Source organism: Neophocaena asiaeorientalis, unplaced genomic scaffold (genome assembly GCF_003031525.2).
Source record: "Neophocaena asiaeorientalis asiaeorientalis breed wild unplaced genomic scaffold, Neophocaena_asiaeorientalis_V1.1 scaffold14, whole genome shotgun sequence".
In the NCBI taxonomy this organism is placed as follows: Eukaryota; Metazoa; Chordata; class Mammalia; order Artiodactyla; family Phocoenidae; genus Neophocaena; species Neophocaena asiaeorientalis.
Window position 1 is genome coordinate 11,044,822 of NW_020175192.1, and position 23,547 is coordinate 11,068,368.

The window sequence follows — 23,547 nt, forward strand, 5'->3', positions numbered from 1 at the left end:
ACTGAGAAAAGGTACTTCAGTAACATGATGATAATAAAATAATGTATTTTGCCACACAGCTAAGAACCAACCCTTAGAGAATTTGAATTTGGAAAAGCATAGCTATTTCCATATTACACATGTGGAAGGTAAGACTTCACATTTTAGAGAGACACAGACTCACAGATAGCTAGTCTCAGTGAAGAAACTGAAGTGTATATAGGTCTTAGGGTTACACAGTTAGATTTCAAATGGGAGAACTCATTTTTCTGGAAGACTTCTGCACATATCTCATTCTAACTAATTATAGGCAAAGAGAAGAAAAATATGGACTACACTGTTCATAACTCTTGGGAAGTTTACCAGGCTAACTTAAGCAGAAATGCCATTTGCCAGAAGAATGTTTAGTAGCCTAGAATCAGAAGGCAAGCTGGAGAACCAAGCTTGGAAATTTTGCAGAAATTAAAGAGAGATTGGAGCCGCAGTCAAAATCATACCATAGAAACGATTTAGAATGCTGGAGAGAACACCTGTGTGGGAGTAGAACTTGCCTTTGTCTCTACTGCTTAGAGTCACTTCAGGTTAAAAGTCTGGGCTAGGTGCATCCAGTTGGCATAGATGAACCTGGAGGTAGACTGACTTTCTTTGTGATTCTAACAGTGTGTATACAGACTTTCATTGGGATTTTGTTTTATGTATTCTAACATCAGTGTTTTGGATTGGTGTAATAGGACGAAATAGTCACTGAAAGCAAGTTGAGGTGAATGATACATGTCTTTGTAGTAATGTGAACCGACTTACCCTTATCTTTCATCTTACATGTAGGTCAACAGAACAGATGCATTAATATAATGATTTCCAAGCTTTTTAGTCTCGTGACCCCTTTTTACTTTTAAAACTTAAGGAGATCAGTATAGTAAGTGAATAAAAGTTTTTCAACAAAACTTCATAGTGTCACTATTACAAGTTTGGGAACTAATAAAGCCATCAATGTAGCTAGAAAATCTCCCTACCTAGACTTAAAAATTAACTTTGATTTAAAATACAGAAAATATAACTTTACATTTTAAGTCAACTGTTATAAAAATAGTTTAAAACCTTCTTTCATTTAACAGTTTAAACAATGAAGGCTAATTCAGAGCTTTATATTCTCAAATGCTTTCATATACATAGTTTTCTTGGGCCTCTCAAAAATGTGACCTCTTAATTAGGATTGACTGAATCAATTATTTTTGAGGCATATTGTAACTTATTCTACAAATATCTTTATACTACAGATGTCAGTATTACTGTTATCCTGTGTGCTGTAAATATTTCCCCAGGCATTTTTCTTTTATCTCTTTCTGTAAACAGAAGTTTTAATTTTGTTTGGTTTGAGCTCATCAAAGCCAGCGTGTTTGAGGTGGAGAGTTTACCTGTTCTTTTTATCTCTGGTGCCTGGCCTATAATAGACACCTGACAGATGCGACATGGATACATGAACCTTACTCTTCAGGAATATTTTGATATGTCACGTGATTGCGGTGTATGGTGTACATCAGAGCGAATGGTTTATCAGCCTCCTAACTTGTCCTGTGTGGGAACTATATATTAAGTAATCTTTCCTCTGTTTTTGGTAATACTTCCTTTAGTAGGTTCTTTAAGTAGGGTGAGCTTGTTAAAAATTCTTAACGTTACATGACTTGAGGATTCTGTTTTAAATATTTCTGGAAAATGTTGGTTATTTGCTCCCATTTGACTTGAAAAACAAATTACTTGATGCTTGCTAAGCAGATGACATAGTGATTTTACTTTTAAGCTTGTTGCCATGACTGTTTTCCAGTTGTTAGTTCCATTGCAGGAGGTTATGTTGCTCTTGAAAGATCTCTGCTACTTGTTTTCTCAATCTTCAGCCATTATACTAGGATCCTTTTAACTTTGGGATTTGGCTTCTATAAATTGGTTTTTGGTTTTTTTCAGAGATTTTTTTCTTTTTTTAATGTGGACCATTACTAAAGTCTTTATTGAATTTGTTACAGTATTGCTTCTGTTTTATGTTTTTTATGGTTTTTTGGCCACAAGGCATGTGGGATCTTAGCTCCCCAACCAGGGGTTGAACCTGTAACCCCTGCATTGGAAAGGCGAGGTCTTTAACTGCTGGACTGCCAGGGAAGTCCCTATAAATTGGTTTTTGTATTAAGGACTTTTTGTCTTTAACCCCAGTTCATTAATGCTTTGGGCTTGACTTGAATGACTCTGCTGTGAAAGTTTGGTCCTTTGATCTGAACCAGCTATTTGAAGAACCTAACATGATCGTGTCTGAAAATTGTTAGAGCAGTTTTCTTGGTGTGGAACTCCTAGACAGTTTTTCTTGTTAAACAGGGGATCTTGTAGTTTTGTGACTTGCCTTTTTCATTTATATACCAGATACCCATTATATCAAATATACTTCTATAACATTCTTAATGTCTACTTAGTATTCCATTCTGTGGATGTTTCATATTTGTTTTCTTAACTATCCAGTGTACATTTATAGTTGCGTTTTTCTTAAAAGCAATCATTCCTTTACTTATATCCATACATATTTATCTGATTTTATTCATAGTGTAGATGCCTAGAAGTGGAGTTGCTTGGTCCAATGTGTAACCATGTATCAGTTAGTGTTAGGTTTGGTTTGTGTAACAGAAAATCCAAAATAATAAAGGCTTAACCAAGGTTGCAGTTTGTATTTCTCCACGTACAGGAAAATCTGGAGATAGGCAGTCCAGGGGTGATAACTCCACTGAGGTATCAGGAAACCAGACATCTTGCTGTGTTAGTTTCCTGGGGCTGCTGTAACAAATTACCACTAACTGGGCGGCTTAAAACAACAGACATTTATCCCTCACGGCTCTGGGGGCTGGAAGTCCAAAACCTAGGTGTCAGCAGGGCCACGCACCCTCTGGAGGCTCTAAGAGAGAATCCGTTCCTTGCCTCTTCCAGCGTCTGGAGACTGCTGGCACTCCTTGGCCACGTCACTTCAATCTGCCTCTCTCTTCACATGGACTTCTCTGTCCGTGTGTCTGTCTCAAAACTCCCTCTCCCTCTCTAATAAGGGTATATGTAATTACATTTAGGGCCTATTGGGATAATCTAGGATAAGTGCTTCCCCCAAGATGCTTAATCACATCTTTTTCATACGAGGTAATATACACAGGTTCTGGTGATCGGGAAGAGAGTATCGCTTTGCAGTGTGTTTTGTCAGCCTGCCACACCTTCCAGCACTCTGCTTGCTCTTCCTAGGGAGCAGCCTCTCTTTATGGTAGAGGTGGCTCCTGGAGTCCAGCCATCACATATACATTCTAGGAAACAGGATGGAGAGTGATGAAGGGCACATCCCCCTTTTAAGGAAACTTTCTGGTTCCCACATAACACTCCTTACATCACACAGAGCAGAACTTAGTCTTACAGCCATTTGTAGTTGCATGAGAGGCTGGTGCTATGGACTGAATATTTGTATCTTCTCAAAATTCATAGGTGATGCCTGATCCCCAGTGTGATGGTACTTGGAGGTGGGGCCTTTGGTAGGTAATTAGGTCATGAGGGTAAAGCCCTCATGAATGGAATTAGTGCCCTTTATCAGAAGAGACGCTAGAGAGATGACCTCTCTCTCTTAATACCATGTGAAGAAGGCACACACAGCAAGAAGGCATCCCTCTGCAAACCAGGATGAGGGTCCTCACCAGGAATCGAATCAACCGGCACCTTGATCTTGGGTTTCTGAAGCTTCAGAACCGTGAGGAATAAAATTCTGTTGTTTAAGCCACCTAGTCTGTTATTTGTTACGGCAGCCTGAACTAAGACAGCTGGGAAATGTAGTTTTTCAGCTCGGAGCATGGCTATCTGATTGAATACAATGAGTTTAATTATTGAGAAGGAAAGGGATAGTGGATATTGAGGTTAGGCAGTCTTTGCCTCAGATCAGTTTACATTTTGTTAGCTTTCCAGATATGTGCATTCCTGCCTATAGGGTATGAGAATAGGCATAGAAATCCCATGCCCCTTAGTTATTACCTCTCAGCCCTAGGCAACCCTAATCTTCTGTCTCTGTAGATTTGTCTGTTCTAAACAATTCACGTAAATGGAGTCATACAATATATGACCATTTGTGACTATCTTCTTTCACTTAATATGTTTTCAGAGTTATAGCATGTGTCCGGACCTCATTTCTTTTTCTTTTTATTATTGAGTAATAGTCCATTGAATGAATAATACCATATTTGTCTATTCATTAGTTAATGGACATTTAGGTGGTTTCCACTTTTTGGCTATTGTAATGCTGCCATGAACATGTGTAAACTTAAGTTTTCATTTCTCTTAAGTATATATCTAGGGATGGAATTGCTGAATCACATGGTAATTCTATGTTTAACACCTTGAGGAACTGTCAGACTGTTTTCCACAGCAGTTGTACCATTTTAGATTTTCACCAACACTGTGTGAAAGTTCCAATTTCTCCACATCCTCAAAATCACTTGTAATTCTTTTTTATTTAGCCATCCTAGTAGGTGTAAAGTGGAATCTTGTTGTGGTTTTAGTTTTATGATTTTATAATACACATTCAGGTGGTTTTTTTCCTCCAGATTTTCTTTTAATAGACAAGAAATGATGCCTTCAGATTTGTGATAGGAGCTTCCCTGGTGGCGCAGTGGTTGAGAGTCCGCCTGCTGATGCAAAGGGGACACGGGTTCGTGCCCTGGTCCAGGAAGATCCCACATGCCGCGGAGCGGCTGGGCCTGTGAGCCATGGCCGCTGAGCCTGCGCGTCCGGAGCCTGTGCTCCACAATGGGAGAGGCCACAAGAGTGAGAGGGCTGCGTACCGGAAAAAAAAAAAAAAATTTGTGATAGAATTTTTTTTTTTAATTGTTGATTTCATTTTTTTTAACAGGCTAAGGAAATTTTAACAAAAGAATCAAATGTGCAAGAGGTCCGTTGTCCTGTTACCGTCTGTGGAGATGTGCATGGTCAATTCCATGATCTTATGGAACTCTTTAGAATCGGTGGGAAGTCACCAGATACAAACTATCTATTCATGGGTGACTATGTAGACAGAGGTTATTATTCTGTGGAGACTGTGACTCTTCTTGTGGCATTAAAGGTATGGTTAATGAAGTTTATTTATTTTTTTTTCAAGCTTTAATAGGCAAAAGGCAAGAGTGGCGGCATTGCATATCACATGTTCTAGTTTATGATCCATTCACTTTATAGCCCCTTAAAATAACACTTCATTTTACATCTTTTGAGAGAGAGACATGAAAAAGATACATTAAACCTCTCCTGCCTACTTCTGGTAAATTATTGTAGGTAATCCATAGCTGAAGTCTTGGAATCATTTTTAGTCAACTTATCCCTCATATATAGTCAACTAATAAGTTTTTAAAAAATTCTTGCCTTGCAAAATCTGTTATTCCTGTCTTTCTATTTTTACTATCATACAATGTATATCTTCATCACTTCACACTTTAATTAGTACAGCAGTGTGGCAGCTAATATTTCTGCTTCCAAGATCTGACCCCTCCAGATCCACCTTGCATATGCTGCCAGATTAAACCTCTCTCATTTAACATTCATCTTGTTACTTCGCTGTTCCCAACTCTTCAATGATTCTGTGTTACCTTCAGAATCGAGCTCACACTCCTTGGCTGGAGTCTGGTAGAGTCTCCTCTACTGTCTAGCCTGAATTTGCTGCTAGTAGTTGGTAGCATAAACTCTTTGCCTCAGATCATAGTAGTTCAGTGCTCTGGCTGTCTCCAAATATTTACCTGATTTCCCCAAACGATTACTCTGTCTTTGATTTCTTACCCCTTCTGCCAAGACTCAGCTCAAGTCCTACTTCTTCCATGAAGCCTTCAACCACCTTAGCTTTACTCCTTCTACTCTAAATTATCGTAAAATGTATTCTCCCATCCCTTATTTACGTTACATAGTGGTGTATTGCCTTGTTTCTCATACTTCCTTAAGTGAAATTAGTCCCTAACCAGCAGAATTCATGTATTATATTTGTGTGGACCTGGTACTAGATTTGAACTCTGTGCTTACTGCTGGACACATGATGGATGCTTAGTGAATACGTGTGAAGTATGCATTTGCAGCTTTTTGGTTTGCAGAATCTGATGCTTTTTTATACTTCTTATCAGACACATTGCTAACCAAAAAGTATGCCATAAAGTATGTCTCTATGTTCTGTTATGGAAAGGAAACTATATAAATACATTTGAAATCTTGCCCACATTTGGCAGGGCCTGTTTTTGGGGTTTTTTTGACATGTCTAAAATTTCTTTTTTTCCCCCCAAATTGTCAAATATTTAATTATTTATGAAAATTTTTAACAATACATGTGCATCATAAAAAGTTGGTTTTCAACATAATACTGTAAAATATACAGGTTCTAGGAAGTGAACTAAAGCATAACAAAGATATATTAAAAAAAGTTATTCATTCCCTTCCTACACCTCACCATCTTCATCTCCAGCCTGGCAGGGCCTGTTTTTGTGTTCTGTTGGCAAATACATTCTTCTGTGGGAAATAAAAGGGAGGGAGAAGTTAGTCTGTAGAGAGTTTGTCTTGGGTCCAGATCTCTTTTGTGTCTGTGGAGCATTAAAAAGTCATAGTGTTCTGGAAAGACTAAGAAGACTAGTGATAATTTGAGTATGAAAAAGATATTGGAGACAGAGTCAGATACGATTTTATTATAATAAAATAGTTACCAGTTAATAAGGATTCCAGTGAGGGGAGTATGGATACACAGTATGAAGAAGGATGGCCATAAAAAAATACTTCAAAGGTTAATCAAGAGGACCTGGTGATGAATGAGAAAATTTTTTATTCTGAAAAAATTTACATTTAATGTACTAGCAGACTGAAGGACCATTTAAAGAAATGGGTCAGAGGTTAATGTGCTTAGCATAACACTAGTAAAAATACTTCCATGGGTTTCTTTGCCTTTTCCTTCAGGTGCGTTACCCAGAACGTATTACAATATTGAGAGGAAACCACGAAAGCCGACAAATTACCCAAGTATATGGCTTTTATGATGAATGTCTGCGAAAGTATGGGAATGCCAATGTTTGGAAATACTTTACAGATCTGTTTGACTATCTGCCACTTACAGCTTTAGTAGATGGGCAGGTATGTATGTGGGGACAGATAAAAGTAGGAAAAGATTTTCTATTAGTAATTTAGGGTCTAGATTGACATGACATTCTTTCTGCATCTCCTTGGCCTTCTCTGCCTCTTTCCCTTATACTTAAAGTTTCAGAACAGGGAACTGGGTAAGTTTTATACACGTTGAGACCAGCAAGTTCTTCCTTTCATCCTCTCCATCTTCCTGCTTCCCTTTCCATCTATTGATATATCTGTTTATACACCATGTGTTAAGTGACAGTTTCTGATTCTGAGTAGTAGGACAGATCTACCTCCTTGGGAACTTTCAGTCTTCTACTAACACTCATAAAATAGAAGTCATTTCTAAGTGACCAAGTGGAAGTATAGTGTAAACCAGAACTTTTAGATGTAAGTAAGGGATGAAATGCAAGGAAATGCATTTATTTATAAATTACATTTAATTCAAAGAATGAAACAGTAAAATAAACTTGGATTAATTAAAAATAAAAGCAGAAATAGATACCAAAAATACATAGTTGATCAATATGGCCCAAAGCAGTTTTTGAAAAGTCTGTTAAAGAAATATAATAGTCAAAACTCATCTAGAGGGCTTCCCTGGTGGTGCAGTGGTTGAGAGTCCGAGAGGCCACAGCAGTGAGAGGCCCGCGTACCACGAAAAAAAAAAAAATATATATATATATATATATAAATAAAAATAAATAAATCCGGTATAAACATTGAGAACAAAATAACAAAAATATTTTTTCAAACTCTTAGAAAACTGAAAAACTATTACAACCAATAACAGGAATCAGTAGGGTCTTTGCTGTAAGAGAAATTTAAAATTTTTATATGTCAGCAGTAACCAACAGAAAAGTTAATGGTGGGTCACAAAGCACGGAAATCGCATTCTAGAGAAAGTGGAAATATACTATATAAAGTACCTAGGATTATAAAGAAAAAAGAAGTGTATTTTAAATGTTAACAGCTTTCTCTGATCATGCATTTTTTGTTTTTTTCCATTGTGTATTATACATTTTCCACTGTGAATATTATTAAATGCTATTTTGAAAAGAAAAGCTACTAGCATTGACATTGGTAACCATTATTTACTCTCCATTAACTTTTAGCATTTAATAAAACAAATTCATTTTCTTTTTAAATTCATAAACAGATATTCTGCCTCCATGGTGGCCTCTCCCCATCCATAGATACACTGGATCATATAAGAGCCCTGGATCGTTTACAAGAAGTTCCACATGAGGTAAACTTAGTTTTAATGAAAAAGAAAGCAATATAACCACATTGTGGTAACCCTAGATTAGTTAAATATGAATACTCATAACTTACGTCGCATACTTCCATTTTCTTTGCCAGGGCCCAATGTGTGATCTGTTATGGTCAGATCCAGATGATCGTGGTGGGTGGGGTATTTCACCACGCGGCGCTGGCTACACATTTGGACAAGATATTTCTGAAACGTTTAACCATGCCAATGGTCTCACACTGGTTTCTCGTGCTCACCAACTTGTAATGGAGGTATGTCCTTTTCTTATAGGATGATGATCTCTGTTTCAAATAAATGTCTCTCTAATAAAGCTTCATGACTTAGAATGTCAGAAACATTCCTCCCCATTACCTAAATGAAAGGAAAAAACACTTGGCTGATTTTAGCAAGTAGGGAAAGTACTAGTTGGCCAAAGCGAAATTATATCTCACTTCTGTAATTAATTTAGACTTCAAGAAAAATTGCAAAACAGTAGTAACAAAAAATTCCTTTCTGTCCTACACTCAGATTCCTAAAATATAAATATTTTAATATTTGCTTTATCATTCTCTCTCCCTTCCTATTCCCCTTTCCCCTCACACATTACTTTTTTTTTTAGCTGTTTGAACGTCAGCTGAAGGTGAGATCCTCCTTTACATGCAAATTTCCATGTGTGTTTTGTAAAAATAAGGACTTTCTCCTAAATAACCACAGTATAGTTATCAAGGTCAGGAAATTTTCATTGATATAGTACCATTATCTAAGTGCTTTATTCAGGGAATTCCCTGATGGTCCAGTGGTTAAGACTCTGTGCTTCCACTGCAGGGGACACAAGTTTGATCCCTGGTCAGGGAACTAAGATCCCACAAGCCTCGCAGCACGGCCAAAAAAATAAAATAATAAAAAAAATGTTTAAGTCTATAAACGCTTTAGTTAAATTTTTATTATCTCACCAATGTCCTTTATAGCAGAATTTTTTAATAGCAAAATTTAATAATGTGTGGGCACCTATAATCTTATCCAGGATCATGCTGTATTCAGTCCCCTCGGATGTGGAAATTCCTCAGATTTCCTTTGTTTTGCATAATCTTGACATTTTTGAAGACGACAAGCAATTTTATTTTGTAGAAATAGCCTTCATTTATGGTTTGGCTGATGTTCCCTTATGATTCGGGATGTGCACTTTGGGCGGGCATATCACAGTATGATGATGTGTCCTTTTCGGCACATCGTATCAGGTCATGGGATCTTCCCCAGTGCTGGTGCTATGAACTAACTTGGATCACTTAGTTAAGGTGGTGCCTGCCACATTTCTCTACCATGATGTTACTGTTCTTTAAACATTAAAGGAATATAAATAGAATATAATCCTTCCAAACCAGTAGGGAGTGGCTTCAAGATGTTAGAGAAAATTTCACTAACCCAACAGAGGCAAGAAGGGGTAACAGCATGGTAATAAAGAACGTAGATTTGTACAGTAAAGATAAACCTCATTATAATCATAAGGAATGTGAATGGATACAAATTTTTACTTACCTAAAATACTGAGAGTCTCAAATTGGATAAAAAACTCACGCATTATTTGGGATTTATCTAAAACATGATGATACCACAGACTAGAAATAGAGGGATGGAAAATGGTGTATTAATACGTCATTAGATAATTATCCAAAATATGGTTAATAATATGACTCAGAAAAGGCTGTAAGTAGTATATTTAGAAATAAAAAGAGGTATTTTGCTGATGAAAAGTGGCCCCAGTTATATGGGAGAGAATAATTCTAAATTTTTATTTACCTAGTAATACAGTCAAAGTATGTAAAGCAAAAATTGACATAATTTATGAGAAAGAATTGAGACATCTTCCATCATTGTGGGAGAAATCTGAATACACATCCTAGCCTCGATCTCAAGCGTAGATTAAGCAGAAAAAGTTACTGAGCTCCATAGCTGAATCTCAGTGCAGGTGTACATATTAAAGATGGACACCACATAAGGTAACACGGAAGACTGCATTTCCACAGAGAATGCTCGTGTAACTTTTGAGTTTAGCTTTCTGAACTTAGCTATGTCAACATTATGATTTTATGGTGAAATACTGATTTTTTTTTTTTTTAACGCTGCAGGGATACAATTGGTGTCACGATCGGAACGTGGTTACCATTTTCAGCGCGCCGAATTACTGTTACCGTTGTGGGAACCAGGCCGCCATCATGGAACTAGATGACACTTTGAAGTATTCCTTGTAAGTAACTTTAAATTTTAATTGTATGTAATCACTTTCAGAAGGAAAATTGCAATGTGGATTATTAAAGTTAGAGGTAGAGGAGTTTTGCTTCTGGAATAGTGGAGTGAGGAACATGGCAAACCCTCTCCCCAGTAGGAACAAACACTGGACTGGAAAACGTTATTTTAAACAATTGTTTCAAGTGTTTGGAATTTGTCCTAAATGTATACAGTAAATACAGAAACACTTATTCTGGATCTGCTAACTCTCAGTATAACACCAGAGTCTGTGGAATTTGAGTCACGAGTGTTTCCTCCTGTTTCCAGATCCCCTGTACAGAAACTACACTGCAGTCGTTCTGTCCCGGGTGGGTGTGGTCAAGAAGATGGGGCTTCTCCCCTCCCCCAGTTCCCAGTCCAGGGCTGTTGTTTCTCCCCCCCTGGGGGGCAGGTGCCAGCATATCTCACCTGTCCCAGTCCAGGGTTACAGAGGCTCTGCTCCCAGTGGGTGCAGTCGGTCAGGCTGAGACTCCCTTCCCCTCCCTGGCTCCTAGTGTGGAGGCTCTGTTCCAGTCATGTGTGGCAGGCAGAGAATGCTGTCTCCCCAGTTCTTGCCTCAGTGCCTACTCTAGAACAGGGGATGTCACTAAGAAGTGGGCCATTATACCTGCCTGCAACTCCGGAACAGTGGCATAGAAGTTCTGTTCAGAGAGAGATGTAGAACAAAAAGTTCCTTACCTCTGCCTGAGGGGGCTGACCTTACTTAGAACAGAGGGTCAAGAATTGCACGCCTAAGTATTTTGTTGAAGACAGTGGGTATTATGGTGGAGACCAATGAAGAAGGCTCTCATAGCTCCCATGATACTAGTAGCAACAAGCAAAAGAGGAGAGCAAGGAGAACTTTAACAGGTAAAAGCAGGGAAAGAGATAGTGAAGAAGAGCTTTCCTGAGATCATCACAGTCAACTCTGGGAGACAAGATGGCTGTGCACGTACATTAGGCTGTACCCACACAGTGGAGCAGTCGGACACATCATGGTCAAAATGTTGAGGGTCTAAAAGAAATAATCTTGAAGGCAGTAAGAGAAAAATGACTTACAAGAGGGAACCTCAATCGAATAATCAGCTGACATTTCCTCAGACAGGCAATGAAACATACTCAAAGTGCTGAAAATAAAAAACCAAGGTCATATCCAGCACAACTTCAGAATGAACACAAAAGAAGGGCATACCCAGATAAACAAAAATGGAGGGAATTCAATGCTGGCAGACCAGCCATACAAGATATAGTAGAGGGAGCACTTCAGGCTGAAAGCAAATGATACCAGAAAGTAAGTCAGCTGTACACACAAGGTAGTAATAGTAGAAGATGGTAGAATTGCACCTTCTTAACTGATTTAAAAACCAGTTGCATGACACAGTAAGGATATATTTGTAGTATAATTGAACTTAAAAGAAACAGAATATATAGAAATGCAGTCATAGATTTGATAGTAACAGCACAGAGGAGGTGGGTGGGAACAAAGCTGTACTAAAGAAGGAAGTAACGCCAGATGGTAACTTGAATTAAAGGAAGAATATGAAGAAAATACAAATGAGAAGGTTATTTAACAAAATTTATAAATATACACTCACTCTTCTTCTCTCTCAGCTTCTTCAGGGTCATAAGAGTATATAAAATAGTAATTATATATTATAGTAATTATATTAAAAAGTGTATATAATAATTTTGGGGTTTGTAACATATACTGTGTATAACAGCAATACCAAAAATGGGAAATGGAAAGGAGCTATATGCTATCTAGGAGTAAATACCTCTTAAATCACTAGAATTTATAAATCTGAAGTAGAATTTCATAAGTTGTGTATTCTGAGTTCCAGAGCAACCACTAAAAAAGAAAAATAATGGTAAAGTCATTAAAGGAATTTAAATACTATGTTAGAAAATAATATTTTACTAAAAAGAAAGAGTTAAAGCAGGAACCAATAAACAAAGAAAGGCATATTTAAAAAAAGAAAAGAAAATGGCAGGTATAAATCCAGTCATATCAATAACACTGAATGAGTCATCAACACAATGCAATCAAAGGGCAGAAATTATCAAGTTGGTGTTTTTGTTTTTAAATATCTAGCTTTATAATGTTTACAGGAAACATAATTTAGATTCAAAAACAAAAATAGGTTAAAAATAAAATGGTGAGAAAAGATACATCATGCAAATAGTAACCATAACAGTGCTGGACTGGATATACTAATACCAGACCAAACAGATTTCAAACCAAAAACTGTTACTAGAAATAAAGAAGAACACTTCACAATGATAAAGAGTCAGACTATTAGGAAAATATATCATAAACATATGCACTTAACAGTGGAGCCCTAGAATATACGGAGCAGAAATGAACAGAATTGAAGGAAGAAACAGACAAACAAAAATAGTTAGAGACTTTATTATGCCACCTGCAATAACAGAACTAGACAGAAGATCAGCAAGGAAATAGAAGACTTGAAAAACACTACAACTTTACCCCTAACATCTGCAGAACACTCCACCAGGCAATAGCAGAACACAGAGTTTTCTCAAACGCACATGGAACATTCTCCAACAGTGACCATGTGCTTGGCTATAAACCCTAAGCCTGAGAACATTTAAGATTGGAGTCATACAAAGTATGTTCTCCAAACACTGTGGGATGAAATCAGAAATCAATAACAAAAGAAAAACTGGAAAATATACAAATAGGTACAAACTAAGACACTCCTAAATAACCTTTGTGGGGGGGGGCGGTGGTCAAAGAAGAAATCACCAGGGAAATGAGAAGATACTTTGAGATGAGTGAAAATGAAAACACAGTGTACCAAAACCTGTGGGATACAGTGAAAGCAGTGTTTGCAGGGAAATTTATAGCTGTAAATGCCTGTATTAAAAGTCAGATAGAATTAGAAGTTGACAATATATAACCCAGAAGGGGGCTCTCACCAGAACTCACCCATGCTGGCACCCTGATCTCCAACTTCCAGCCTCCATAACCTAAATATACACCTTAAGGACCTAGAAAAAGAAGAGCAAACTAAACTCAGTGCAAGCATATGGAAGGAAATAAAATTAGCAGTGGAAATAAAATGAAATAGTACAAAAACCGTAGAGAAAACCAACAGAACCAAAAGTTGTTTCTTTTTGACAAAATTGAAAAGCCTTAACTAGACTGGCCAAGAAAAAAAAAGAGTGAAGACTCACATTACCAAAATCCCCACAAGCCTTACTGAAAGAAGAAGAATTGTAAGGGAATACAATAACTATATGGCAACAAATTAGGTAACTTGGGATAAACTGGACAAATTCGTAGAAAGACAAGAAGAAAAACTACCAAAACTGACTCAGAAAATCTGAATAAACCTATAACAAATGAAGAAATTAAATTAATAATTTTAAGACTTCCTACAAAGAAAAGCCCAGGCCCAGTTGGCTTTACTGGTGAATTGACCAAATGTTTAAAAAGGAATTAACACCAGTCCTTCACAAAGACCTAACAAAAAACAGAAGAGGAGGGATTACTTCCCAACCAATTCTTTAAAGATTGTATTACCCTACTACCAAAATCAAAGACATTTTAAGAAAACTACAGACCAATACTCTTTATGTGTTTAGACACAAAAATCTGCAACAAAATATTAACCAAATCCATAAGTATATAAAAAATTATACACGGACCAAGTGAGATGTAGCCTAGGAATGCGAAGTTGGTTCAAAATACGAAAATCACTTCTTGTAATAAACCATATTAATAAAGGACAAAAACCACATGATCTCATTAAGGCCAGAAAAAGTATTTGTCAGAATCCAGCACCTTTTCACAATAAAAGTATAGTTGACCCTTGAACAACATGGGTTTGAACTGTGTGAGTCCACTTGTATGTGGATTTTTTTTTAGTACTCTATAAACACTACAGCACTACAGGGGCTTTGGAACCACAGGTAGGGAGGAACCGCGTATACGGAGGGCCTGGCTTTAAGTTATTTAAGTTATACTCGGATTTTTAAATGCAGAGGGTCGGGACCCCAACCCCGTGTGGTTGAAGGGTCAGCTGTACTCAACTAGTCAAAGAAGGGAACGTTCTCATCCTGGTAAATGTCATCTACAGAAACCCCACAGCTAATTACATCATTCATTCTTAATAGTGAAAGACTGAATGCTTTTCCTCTAAAATCTAAAACAAGCATGTCTGCTCTCTTTACTTCTATTCAACTGATAGTAATACTACAAACCATTTATGAACCAGACATCTTGTCTGCCTAAATCTTCACCGTGGCTCTGTGAGATAGTTTTATGAAAGAGAACACCTGCAGTGACCTACCCAGGGTCACTCCAGTCATAAAGAACACAGAAAAGGTGGGAGACGAGGACTGCTCTTTCTACCTCGGTGTCTTGTTCTTTATTGATTCGTTTGCCTGCAGCGTCAAATCCTTTAACCATTTGCTTTCTTTTTTGCCATTTATAGCCTTCAGTTTGACCCAGCACCTCGTCGTGGAGAGCCTCACGTGACCCGGCGCACCCCAGACTACTTTCTGTAAATTCCTCCAGGGAAAACCTGCCTTTGTATGTGGAAGTATACCTGGCTTTTTAAAATATATATATTTAGAAACAAAACAAAAAAAAGCAACAGTAATCTATGTGTTTCTCTAACAAATTGGGATCTGTCTTGGCATTAAACCATATCATGGACCAAACTGTGCCATACTAATGATGAGCATTTAGCACAACTTGAGACTGAAATTAGTTCAACACTGTGTTCTAGATCGGTCGGTCTTAACAGTTTGCCTGCTGTGTTTGTAGTAACCATTTTCCTTGGGACTGTTCAAGCATAAAAGGTAACTAACTCCATCTCCTTTTGCACTTACTTGGAAATTTTAGTTAGAGTGTTTAACTGGCATGGATTAATAGGGTTGGATTTTTATTTTTAAGAAAAATTCACAAGCTAACTTCCACTTAATTCATTACTGTGTATTTTATTGAAATGTATAATTAACTGAAAAAAAGATTCTTGGGAGTACGTTGTCATAACATTTAAAGAGATTTCCCTTCCTTTAAACTAAATTACTATTTTATGTTGATCTGCATATTTCTGTATATTTGTCATGACAGTGCTTGCATTCTATTTGGTGTACTGAGCAAATAAACTTTCCATTTTAAACAAAAACACGTTGATTTACTGTGGTACACTTTAAATGAAAGTTTTACTCTTTTGTAACTTCATATGAGATCTCTTGACCTGTAATAAATAGTTGTGTTGAGGTACTTTAAATGTAGTGGTCTTTGTTTAGGACTTATTTTCAGAAGAAAAAAAATTTTAAAGAATACCTGATGACTCTTTCTTAGGCCATGAAAGACATTCTTATTTCTAAACATCATTTCATTAGGTAATTTGTATTATTCACATTTTAAACTATGGATGATATGCTAAAAACTGTAGGATATCATATGGCTGGGTAGAATCTTTTAAAAACCAAAACGTTATTTTATCTTTACCTTTTGATCTAGAAATGAGAATAAATTAACCTCCACATAAAGTTTAGTACAAGTCGTAGTGCTGTTTAAATGTACAGCATGAATTCCGGATGGCAGAAGGGAACATGCTGAGTCTGCAGGGGGGAGATGATGGAAGACACAGAGGAAAACTAAACTCTTTTGTCTTTATATAAGAAAACAAGATGGTAAAAATAGGTATAAACATCTCAAAATTACAATCAACGTAAATGAACTGTATCCTCTAGTTAGAAGACAAAGGGTAAGAGTTGGTTTTTTAGAAAATCCAGCTATATACCTGATTACAAGACACACACCAGATGCAAAGTGACTTGGATAGGTTGAAATTAGAAGATGGGATAGACCAAGAAAAGATACTAAAAGGAAAACTGGAGTAGCTATATAAATATTAAAATAGACTGAGACAAAATTTAAGAGCATAGAACCAATACAAAGTTATCTCATAATTCTAAACCTGAATGCATATACCAAAATAGCCTCAAATATGTTAAAAACAAAAAGCCTTAAAAATGCAGAGAAAGGGCTTCCCTGGTGGCTCAGTGGTTGAGAGTCCGCCTGCAATGCAGAGGACTCGGGTTCGTGCCCCGGTCCGGGAGGATCCCACATGCCGCGGAGAGGCTGGGCCCGTGAGCCATGGCCGCTGAGCCTGCGCGTCCGGGGCAAAAAAAAAAGTGTTAAAAAAAAAAAAAAAATGCAGAGTAAGCTTGACAAGTTTTCATTACAGTGGCAGATTTCAACTCTCTTCTCTGTTATTATAAAGTAAAATACAACAACTGGAATATTTGAACAACACATTTGAATAAGATTGATATAATAAACATATACATCTCTGTATCCTAACAGAATACACATTCTTGTCAAGTTTATATGGAACGTTTATAACAATTGGCAATTATTAGGCCATAAAGCAAGTCTCAAAAACTTTCAAAAAATTGACATTCTCTATGGTGCAATTAATTTAGAGGTTAATAGCAAAAATATTATTTATAGAAATACCTATATATTTTGAAACTTCAAAAATAAGGGTCAAAGAGGAAGTAAAGGAAATTTAAACTTCCATAAAACAGAATTTAGAAAAACTGGTTATGAAAATACATATAAAATTATGTGGATAAAATAGAATAGCCGAAACTATTTTGAAAAACAAGAACAAAGAGCATGTTCACTTCCCTATGTCAAAATTTAACTTTTATAAAAGTACAGTTTTTAAGACAGTGTAGTATAGGACTTCCCTGGTGGCACAGTGGTTAAGAATCCACCTGCCAATGGAGGGGACACGGGTTTGATCCCTGGTCCGGGAAGATCCCACGTGCCATGGAGTAACTAAGCCCATGTGCTACAAGTGCTAAGCCTGCGCTCTAGAGCCCACGAGCCACAACTGCTGAAGCCCACACACCTAGAGCCTCTGCTCCTCAACAAGAGAAGCCACCGCAATGAGAAGCCCGCGCACTGCAACGAAGAGTAGCCCCCGCTCACCACAACTAGAGAAAGCTTGCACGCAGCAACAAAGACCCAACGCAGCCAAAATGTAAGGATGGACATAGAGATCAATGAACAGAATTGAAAGTCCAGAAATAAATCCTTACATTTATAGTCAAATAATTTTCAGCAAAAATAGCTAGGCAATTGATTAAGGGAAGGATTGTTCAAATGGTGTTAGGAAAATTGTTATATGCAAATGCAAAAGGATGAACTTAGATGCTTACCTCCCATCATACACAAAAATTCACTAAAAATGGATCAAACTTTAACAAGAAAATACAGAACCTCTTTGACAACGTGGGTTAAGCAGAGATTTCTTAAATAACACCAAAAGAATGGTACACAAGAATTTTAAGTTGATAAACTGCACTGTGAAAGAATTCAAAACTTGTGCTTCAAAGGACAGAATTAAATGAAAAGACATACACTGAAAGAAAATATTTGCATCACACATCTGATAAAAGACTTGTATCCAGATTTTAAAAGAATTCTTACCACTCAATAAGACAATCAGAACATGGGCAGAAGATGTGAAAAGACATGTCACCAAAGAAGATATGCAAATAGCTAATAAATACATGAAAAGATCAACATCAGTAGTCATTAGGGAAATGTAAACTAAAAACACAATTGAGATATCACTTCACACCCATTAGAAAGGGTATAATAAGCCTTTCTCATTTATGAACAAATAACAAATATTAGTGAGAATGTGGAAAAGTTGGAACCCTCCCACATTGCTATTGATAAATGTAAAATGGTGCAGCCACTTTGGGAAACTTGACAGCTTCTTAAATGTAAAGTAACTATGACCCCGCAATGCCACTCGTTCATAGCTACCCACGTATATGGTTAAAATACATGTTCAGGGCTTCCCTGGTGGCGCAGTGGTTGAGTCCACCTGCCGATGCAGGGGACACGGGTTCGTGCCCCGGTCCGGGAAGATCCCACATGCCGCGGAGCGGCTGGGCCCGTGAGCCATGGCCGCTGTGCCTGCGCGTCCGGAGCCTGTGCTCCGCAAAGGGAGAGGCCACAACGGTGAGAGGCCCGCGTACCGCAAAAAAAAAAAAATTCATACAAAGACATACATGCAAATGTTCACAGCAACATTAATTATAATAGCTGAAAGCTGGAAACATTCTAAATGTCCATCAACTGTTCAGTGGATAGACAAAAATGTTATACAATAGTAAACCAGCATTAATAAAAAGTAGTGAACCGAAACATAATACAACATGGATGAACTTCAAAACATGCTAATGAAAGAAGCCAGACATGACAAACTACACATATTCCATTTCTATGAGATGCCCAGAAAAGGCAAATTTATGGAGAAAGAAGGAGATTAGCCCTGGGACTTCCCCGGTGGTCCAGTGGTTTAGACTCCATGCTCCCAACGTAGGGGGCCCAGGTCCGATCCCTGGTCAAGGAATTAGATCCCCAATGCCACAACTAAAAGATCCTGCATGAAGCAACTAAAGACCTGGCGCAGCTAGCTGAATGAATGAATGAATGTCGTTGCCTGGCCAGTGGGAATGGGAATTAACTGTAAATGGGCATGAGGGTTCTTGTTAGAATGATGAAAATGTTCTAAAACTGGTTTATGGTCATGATTGCGCCTTTTGGTAAATTCACCAAAAATCTTTACCCTTGAAATGGGAATATTTCATATGTAAAATATACCTCAATGAAGCTGTTTACAGAAACAAAACTTGTGCAGTGCAACCAAACCAGGCTTTACAGGGAAATTTATAACTAAATGCTTGTATTGTAACAGAGGAAAAGCTGAAAATTGATTTAAGTGTTTACTATTTCATAAAAGTTAAAAGGTTAAGAGCAAATATCTAAAGAAAAGATTCAAAAGAAAATATCAACAGAACCAAAGTTGGTGCTTGAAAAGATTAATAAAATGAAGGAAAACATTCAGCGGCACAAACAAAAGCATGAATTTGCAGAATAAAAGAGAAGTGATTAAAAAGTCTAGAGGGTACTATGAATAATATTTGCCAATAAATTTGAAAACTGAGCAAAAAAGAAGTACTGAGCAAATTACTAGGGTATTTTGACCTTATCAAACTGACTCAAGAATAAATGGAGGGGGGCTTCCCTGGTGGTGCAGTGGTTGAGAACCCGCCTGCCAATGCAGGGGACACGGGTTCGAGCGCTGGCCTGGGAGGATCCCACATGCCATGGAGCAGCTGAGCCCGTGTGCCACGGCTGCTGGGCCTGTGCTCTGGAGCCCGCGAGCCACAACTACTGAGCCCACGTGCCACAACTACTGAAGCCCACGTGCCTGGAGCCCGTGCTCTGCAACAAGAGAGGCCACCGCAGTGAGAAGCCCACGCACCACAACAAAGAGTAGCCCCTGCTCGCCGCAACTGAAGAAGGCCTGCACGCAGCAATGAAGACCCAACGCAACCAAAAATAAATAAATAAATAATAATAAATACACTTTAAAAATTTAAAAAATAAATAAATGGAGGGCTTCCCTGGTGGCGCAGTGGTTAAGAATCTGCCTGCCAATGCAGGGGACACGGGTTCGAGCCCTGGTCTTGGAAGATCCCACATGCCACGGAGCAACTAAGCCCGTGAGCCACAACTACTGAGCCTGCACATCTGGAGCCTGTGCTCCACAACGGGAGAGGTCACAACAGTGAGAGAGGCCCGCGCACCACGATGAGGAGTGGCCCCCGCTCGCCACAACTGGAGAAGGCCCTCGCACAGAAACGGAGACCCAACACAGCCAAATAAATAATTTTTTAAAAAAGAGAAATCTAAACACTACTTTAAAAAAAACACTACATAGAGAACAGATCTCTGGTTGCCAAGGGGGAGGGGGGGAGGGGAGGGATGGATTGCGAGTTTGGGACTAGCAGAAGCAAACTATTATATATAGAATGGATAAACAACAACGTCCTATTGTATATTCAACATCCTGTAATAAACGATAATGGAAAAGGAAAAAAAAATGGAGTCTTACTACTGTTACTATTAAAGAAACTGAATCACTCATTTAAATCTTACAAAGACTACACTAGGTACCAATGGTCATACTAGTGTTATTCACAAGAGCCAAAAGGTGGAAAAAACCCAGATGTCCATCAACCGGCAAGTAGATAAAGAAAATATGGTATATACGTACAATGGAATATTATTCAACCATAAAAAGGATAGATTCTGATATATGCTACAACATGGATGACCCTCAAAGACATGCTAAGTGCAACAAACCAGGCACAAAAAGACAAATATTGTTTAATTCCACTTATATGAGGTACCTAGAATAGGCAAATTCACAGATACAGAAAGTAGAATAGAGATTACCAGGGCCTGGGGAAGGAGGGAAGGGGGAGTTACTATTTAATGTGTAGTATGTTTGCGATGATGAAAAAGTTCTGGAAATTGGTGGTGGTGATGGTTGCACACCATTGTGAATGTACTTAATGCCACTGAATTATATACTTTAAAATGGTTAAAATGGTAAATTCTGTATATTTTACCACAATAAATTTTTTTTCTTTTTAGAATCAGCTTGTTATAGTCACACACATAGGAGAAGAAAAAAACCAAAAACCTGCTGGGCTTTTGACCAGGACTGTAGTATCTATCACTTTGGGGAGAATAGATGTTTTCACATGGAGTCTTCCACTCCATGGAGATGGCATATACCTCCTTTAAGTCTTCCTTAATTTCTCTCAACATCGTATTATACTATTTGGGGTATTATATTTGGTGTATAAATCTTGCCATCTAGGGCCTCCCTGGTGGCGCAGTGGTTGAGAGTCCGCCTGCCGATGCAGGGGACACGGGTTCGTGCCCCGGTCCGGGAAGATCCCACATGCCGCGGAGCGGCTGGGCCCGTGAGCCATGGCCGCTGAGCCTGCGCGTCTGGAGCCTGTGCTCCGCAACGGGAGAGGCCACAACAGTAAGAGGCCCGTGTACTGCAAAAAAACAAACAAAAAATCTTGCCATCTAACCGTATTTCATTTAATTTATTTATTTATTTATTTATTTTTGCAGGGTTTTTGTCTCTGGGGTCCTACCAACCTCAACACTTGGAATCCTACACATGTTGGAACCAGGAGAAACCTTAAAAATCATGTAGCTATTGCCTTCCTCCCACCTTTTCCAGAAGGGTTGATTGTGGTCCAGTTTTCATGTATTTGCCAACAATTTCAATCTTACGTCTCCAGCCACAATTTCTCCTCTGAACTCCAGACCTAGTTAGCTGCTTCTGCAGCCCCTCATCCTGGATGCCCCATGGTACCTGAATCTGAACATGTCCAGAACTGGGCTCAGCACCTCCCCGACCTGGTCCTCCTCCAGGCTCCCCTGACCTGCGTGAAGAACATCACCACCACCCCCTGCTGCCAGGGCCACAATTTTGGGAGGCCCCTTGCTGCCTCCTATGGCATCCCACCGCCAATCAAACATCAAGGTTACTAGTTTCTTCTGCCTAAATCACAAAATCTCTCCAAGTCCCCTCTGCCTCCTTAAGTTTAAATGTCCCATGGCTCTCCCCTGCAAAAGAATCCTCATTAAATCCCCCAAATCTGTTCTTTCCTTGTTCCAATCCGTGTTCCCTGAAGCCAGAATGCCTTTAAAAAATGCTACTTTCTCATTTAACTCCTTTGTTGATAGGCTTCCAACAGCTCTACTTTAAAAAAAATTATTATTATTATTAAACACTTATTGAAAATTTATTACATCCTAGGACCTGTTCTAAGGACTTTATACACAGTAACTCAGTTAATCCTCGCAACTCTAACTACCCCATTATACAGATGAGGAAACTGAGGCTTAGAGAAGCACCTCTAAGGCTTTTGCATCAGCTCTTTCCCCATTCTTGACTCTTTGATCTGGATGACTGCTATTCAAACTTCAGCTGGATACCTTGGGGAGCATTCTAGGACCTCCCTCACTAGGTCAGGCCCTCCTATGACACACATCCCAGTTTGTAATTATATATTGTTTTGGTGGTGGAGGATCACTGGATTGATGTCTGCCACCCCAATCGGCTTTAAATTCTATGTTTTATTCTTCGCTGTGTCCACAGTATTCGACATGTAACAAACTCTTGCTCAGTATTTGTGAAATGGATGGATGAAAAGGGTTTTCAATCAGAGGGGGAATGTGGTCAGATGTGCTTTGGAAGGATTTCTCTAATGTGAAAGTTTGGAGGTGGTGAGACCCAGTCACTGCCAGCCACTGGATTCAGGAGTGAAGAGGGTTGTCTGGAGGAGGGGAATGGCCACGGGGATGGAGAGCAGACAGTGAACCTGGGGAGGGTTTAGGAGGAAGATAGGGCAGGCCCTGATAATTAAATGGATGGAGGAGAGGACAAGGGAGGGGTCAAGAGTGACTCCCACGTTTCTGGCTTAGACACCTGGTACCTTGACTCCAGGTGGGGAGCACCTGGGAGGAACGAGGCAGGCGGGGTTGGCAGAGCAGGTGGTCCCTAGACCAAGTCAACAGAAACATGGAAAAGTTCTCAAAATCTTTGTGCCCAAACTCCTCTGTGCCCAAACTCTATCTAGCTCGGTCCTGTGTACTTGTCCAGTCTCACCCCAGACTCAGGGCACGTAGCCCACAGCTCCTCTCCCAAACTCCACTCTTTCTCCTCGCAGGGTGCCTTTGAGACTCAGCTTCAAGAACATCTCCTCTGGGATCCCTCCCCAGTCCCTCCACCCCTTCCTGAGATTAACATGTTCTCTGCTGTTTCCGGGATTCACTGTATCAGAAATGTTTCTCTGCCTATCTCTATTTGATTTTAAAATGCTGTTGTAAACCATGATACCATTCTATTTTAATTTCTAATTGTTTACTGATAATAAATAAAAATAAAAGTGATTTTTAAAGTATCGTGCTTGTATCCAGTAGCCATATTAAAGACACTTAATTCTTTTTTTTTTTTTTTTTTTTTTGA

The 23,547-nt window shown here is 38.6% G+C and overlaps 1 protein-coding gene and 1 long non-coding RNA gene across 2 annotated transcripts in view; one reads left to right on the forward strand and one right to left on the reverse strand.

Annotated features, from left to right (window-relative positions):
• Positions 1-4,885: 4,885 nt before the first annotated feature.
• PPP2CB (protein phosphatase 2 catalytic subunit beta) lies at positions 4,886-15,792 on the forward strand. The gene is made up of 6 exons (XM_024764968.1): positions 4,886-5,095; positions 6,952-7,125; positions 8,276-8,365; positions 8,479-8,640; positions 10,495-10,613; positions 15,094-15,792. Exons 1-6 carry the CDS (start codon positions 4,979-4,981, stop codon positions 15,164-15,166), a joined length of 735 nt encoding a protein of 244 aa, XP_024620736.1. The 5' UTR covers positions 4,886-4,978; the 3' UTR covers positions 15,167-15,792.
• The window catches only part of LOC112413112 (uncharacterized), a 17,994-nt gene continuing 3,097 nt past the window's right edge, over positions 8,651-23,547 (reverse strand). The window contains exons 2-3 of the long non-coding RNA XR_003005906.1: positions 11,063-13,645; positions 8,651-9,984 (exon numbers count right to left, since the gene is read on the reverse strand). This is a non-coding gene — a long non-coding RNA (uncharacterized LOC112413112). The remainder of the gene's footprint in view (positions 9,985-11,062; positions 13,646-23,547) is intronic.

Bases quoted from the DNA above. Each gene is read 5' to 3' on its own strand.
- PPP2CB (XM_024764968.1), top strand. From the start codon at position 4,979: ATGGAACTCTTTAGAATCGGTGGGAAGTCACCAGATACAAACTATCTA. The intron at 8,641-10,494 runs GTATGTCCTTTT...TTAACGCTGCAG, and splicing joins CTCACCAACTTGTAATGGAG to GGATACAATTGGTGTCACGA. The intron at 10,614-15,093 runs GTAAGTAACTTT...TGCCATTTATAG, and splicing joins GACACTTTGAAGTATTCCTT to CCTTCAGTTTGACCCAGCAC.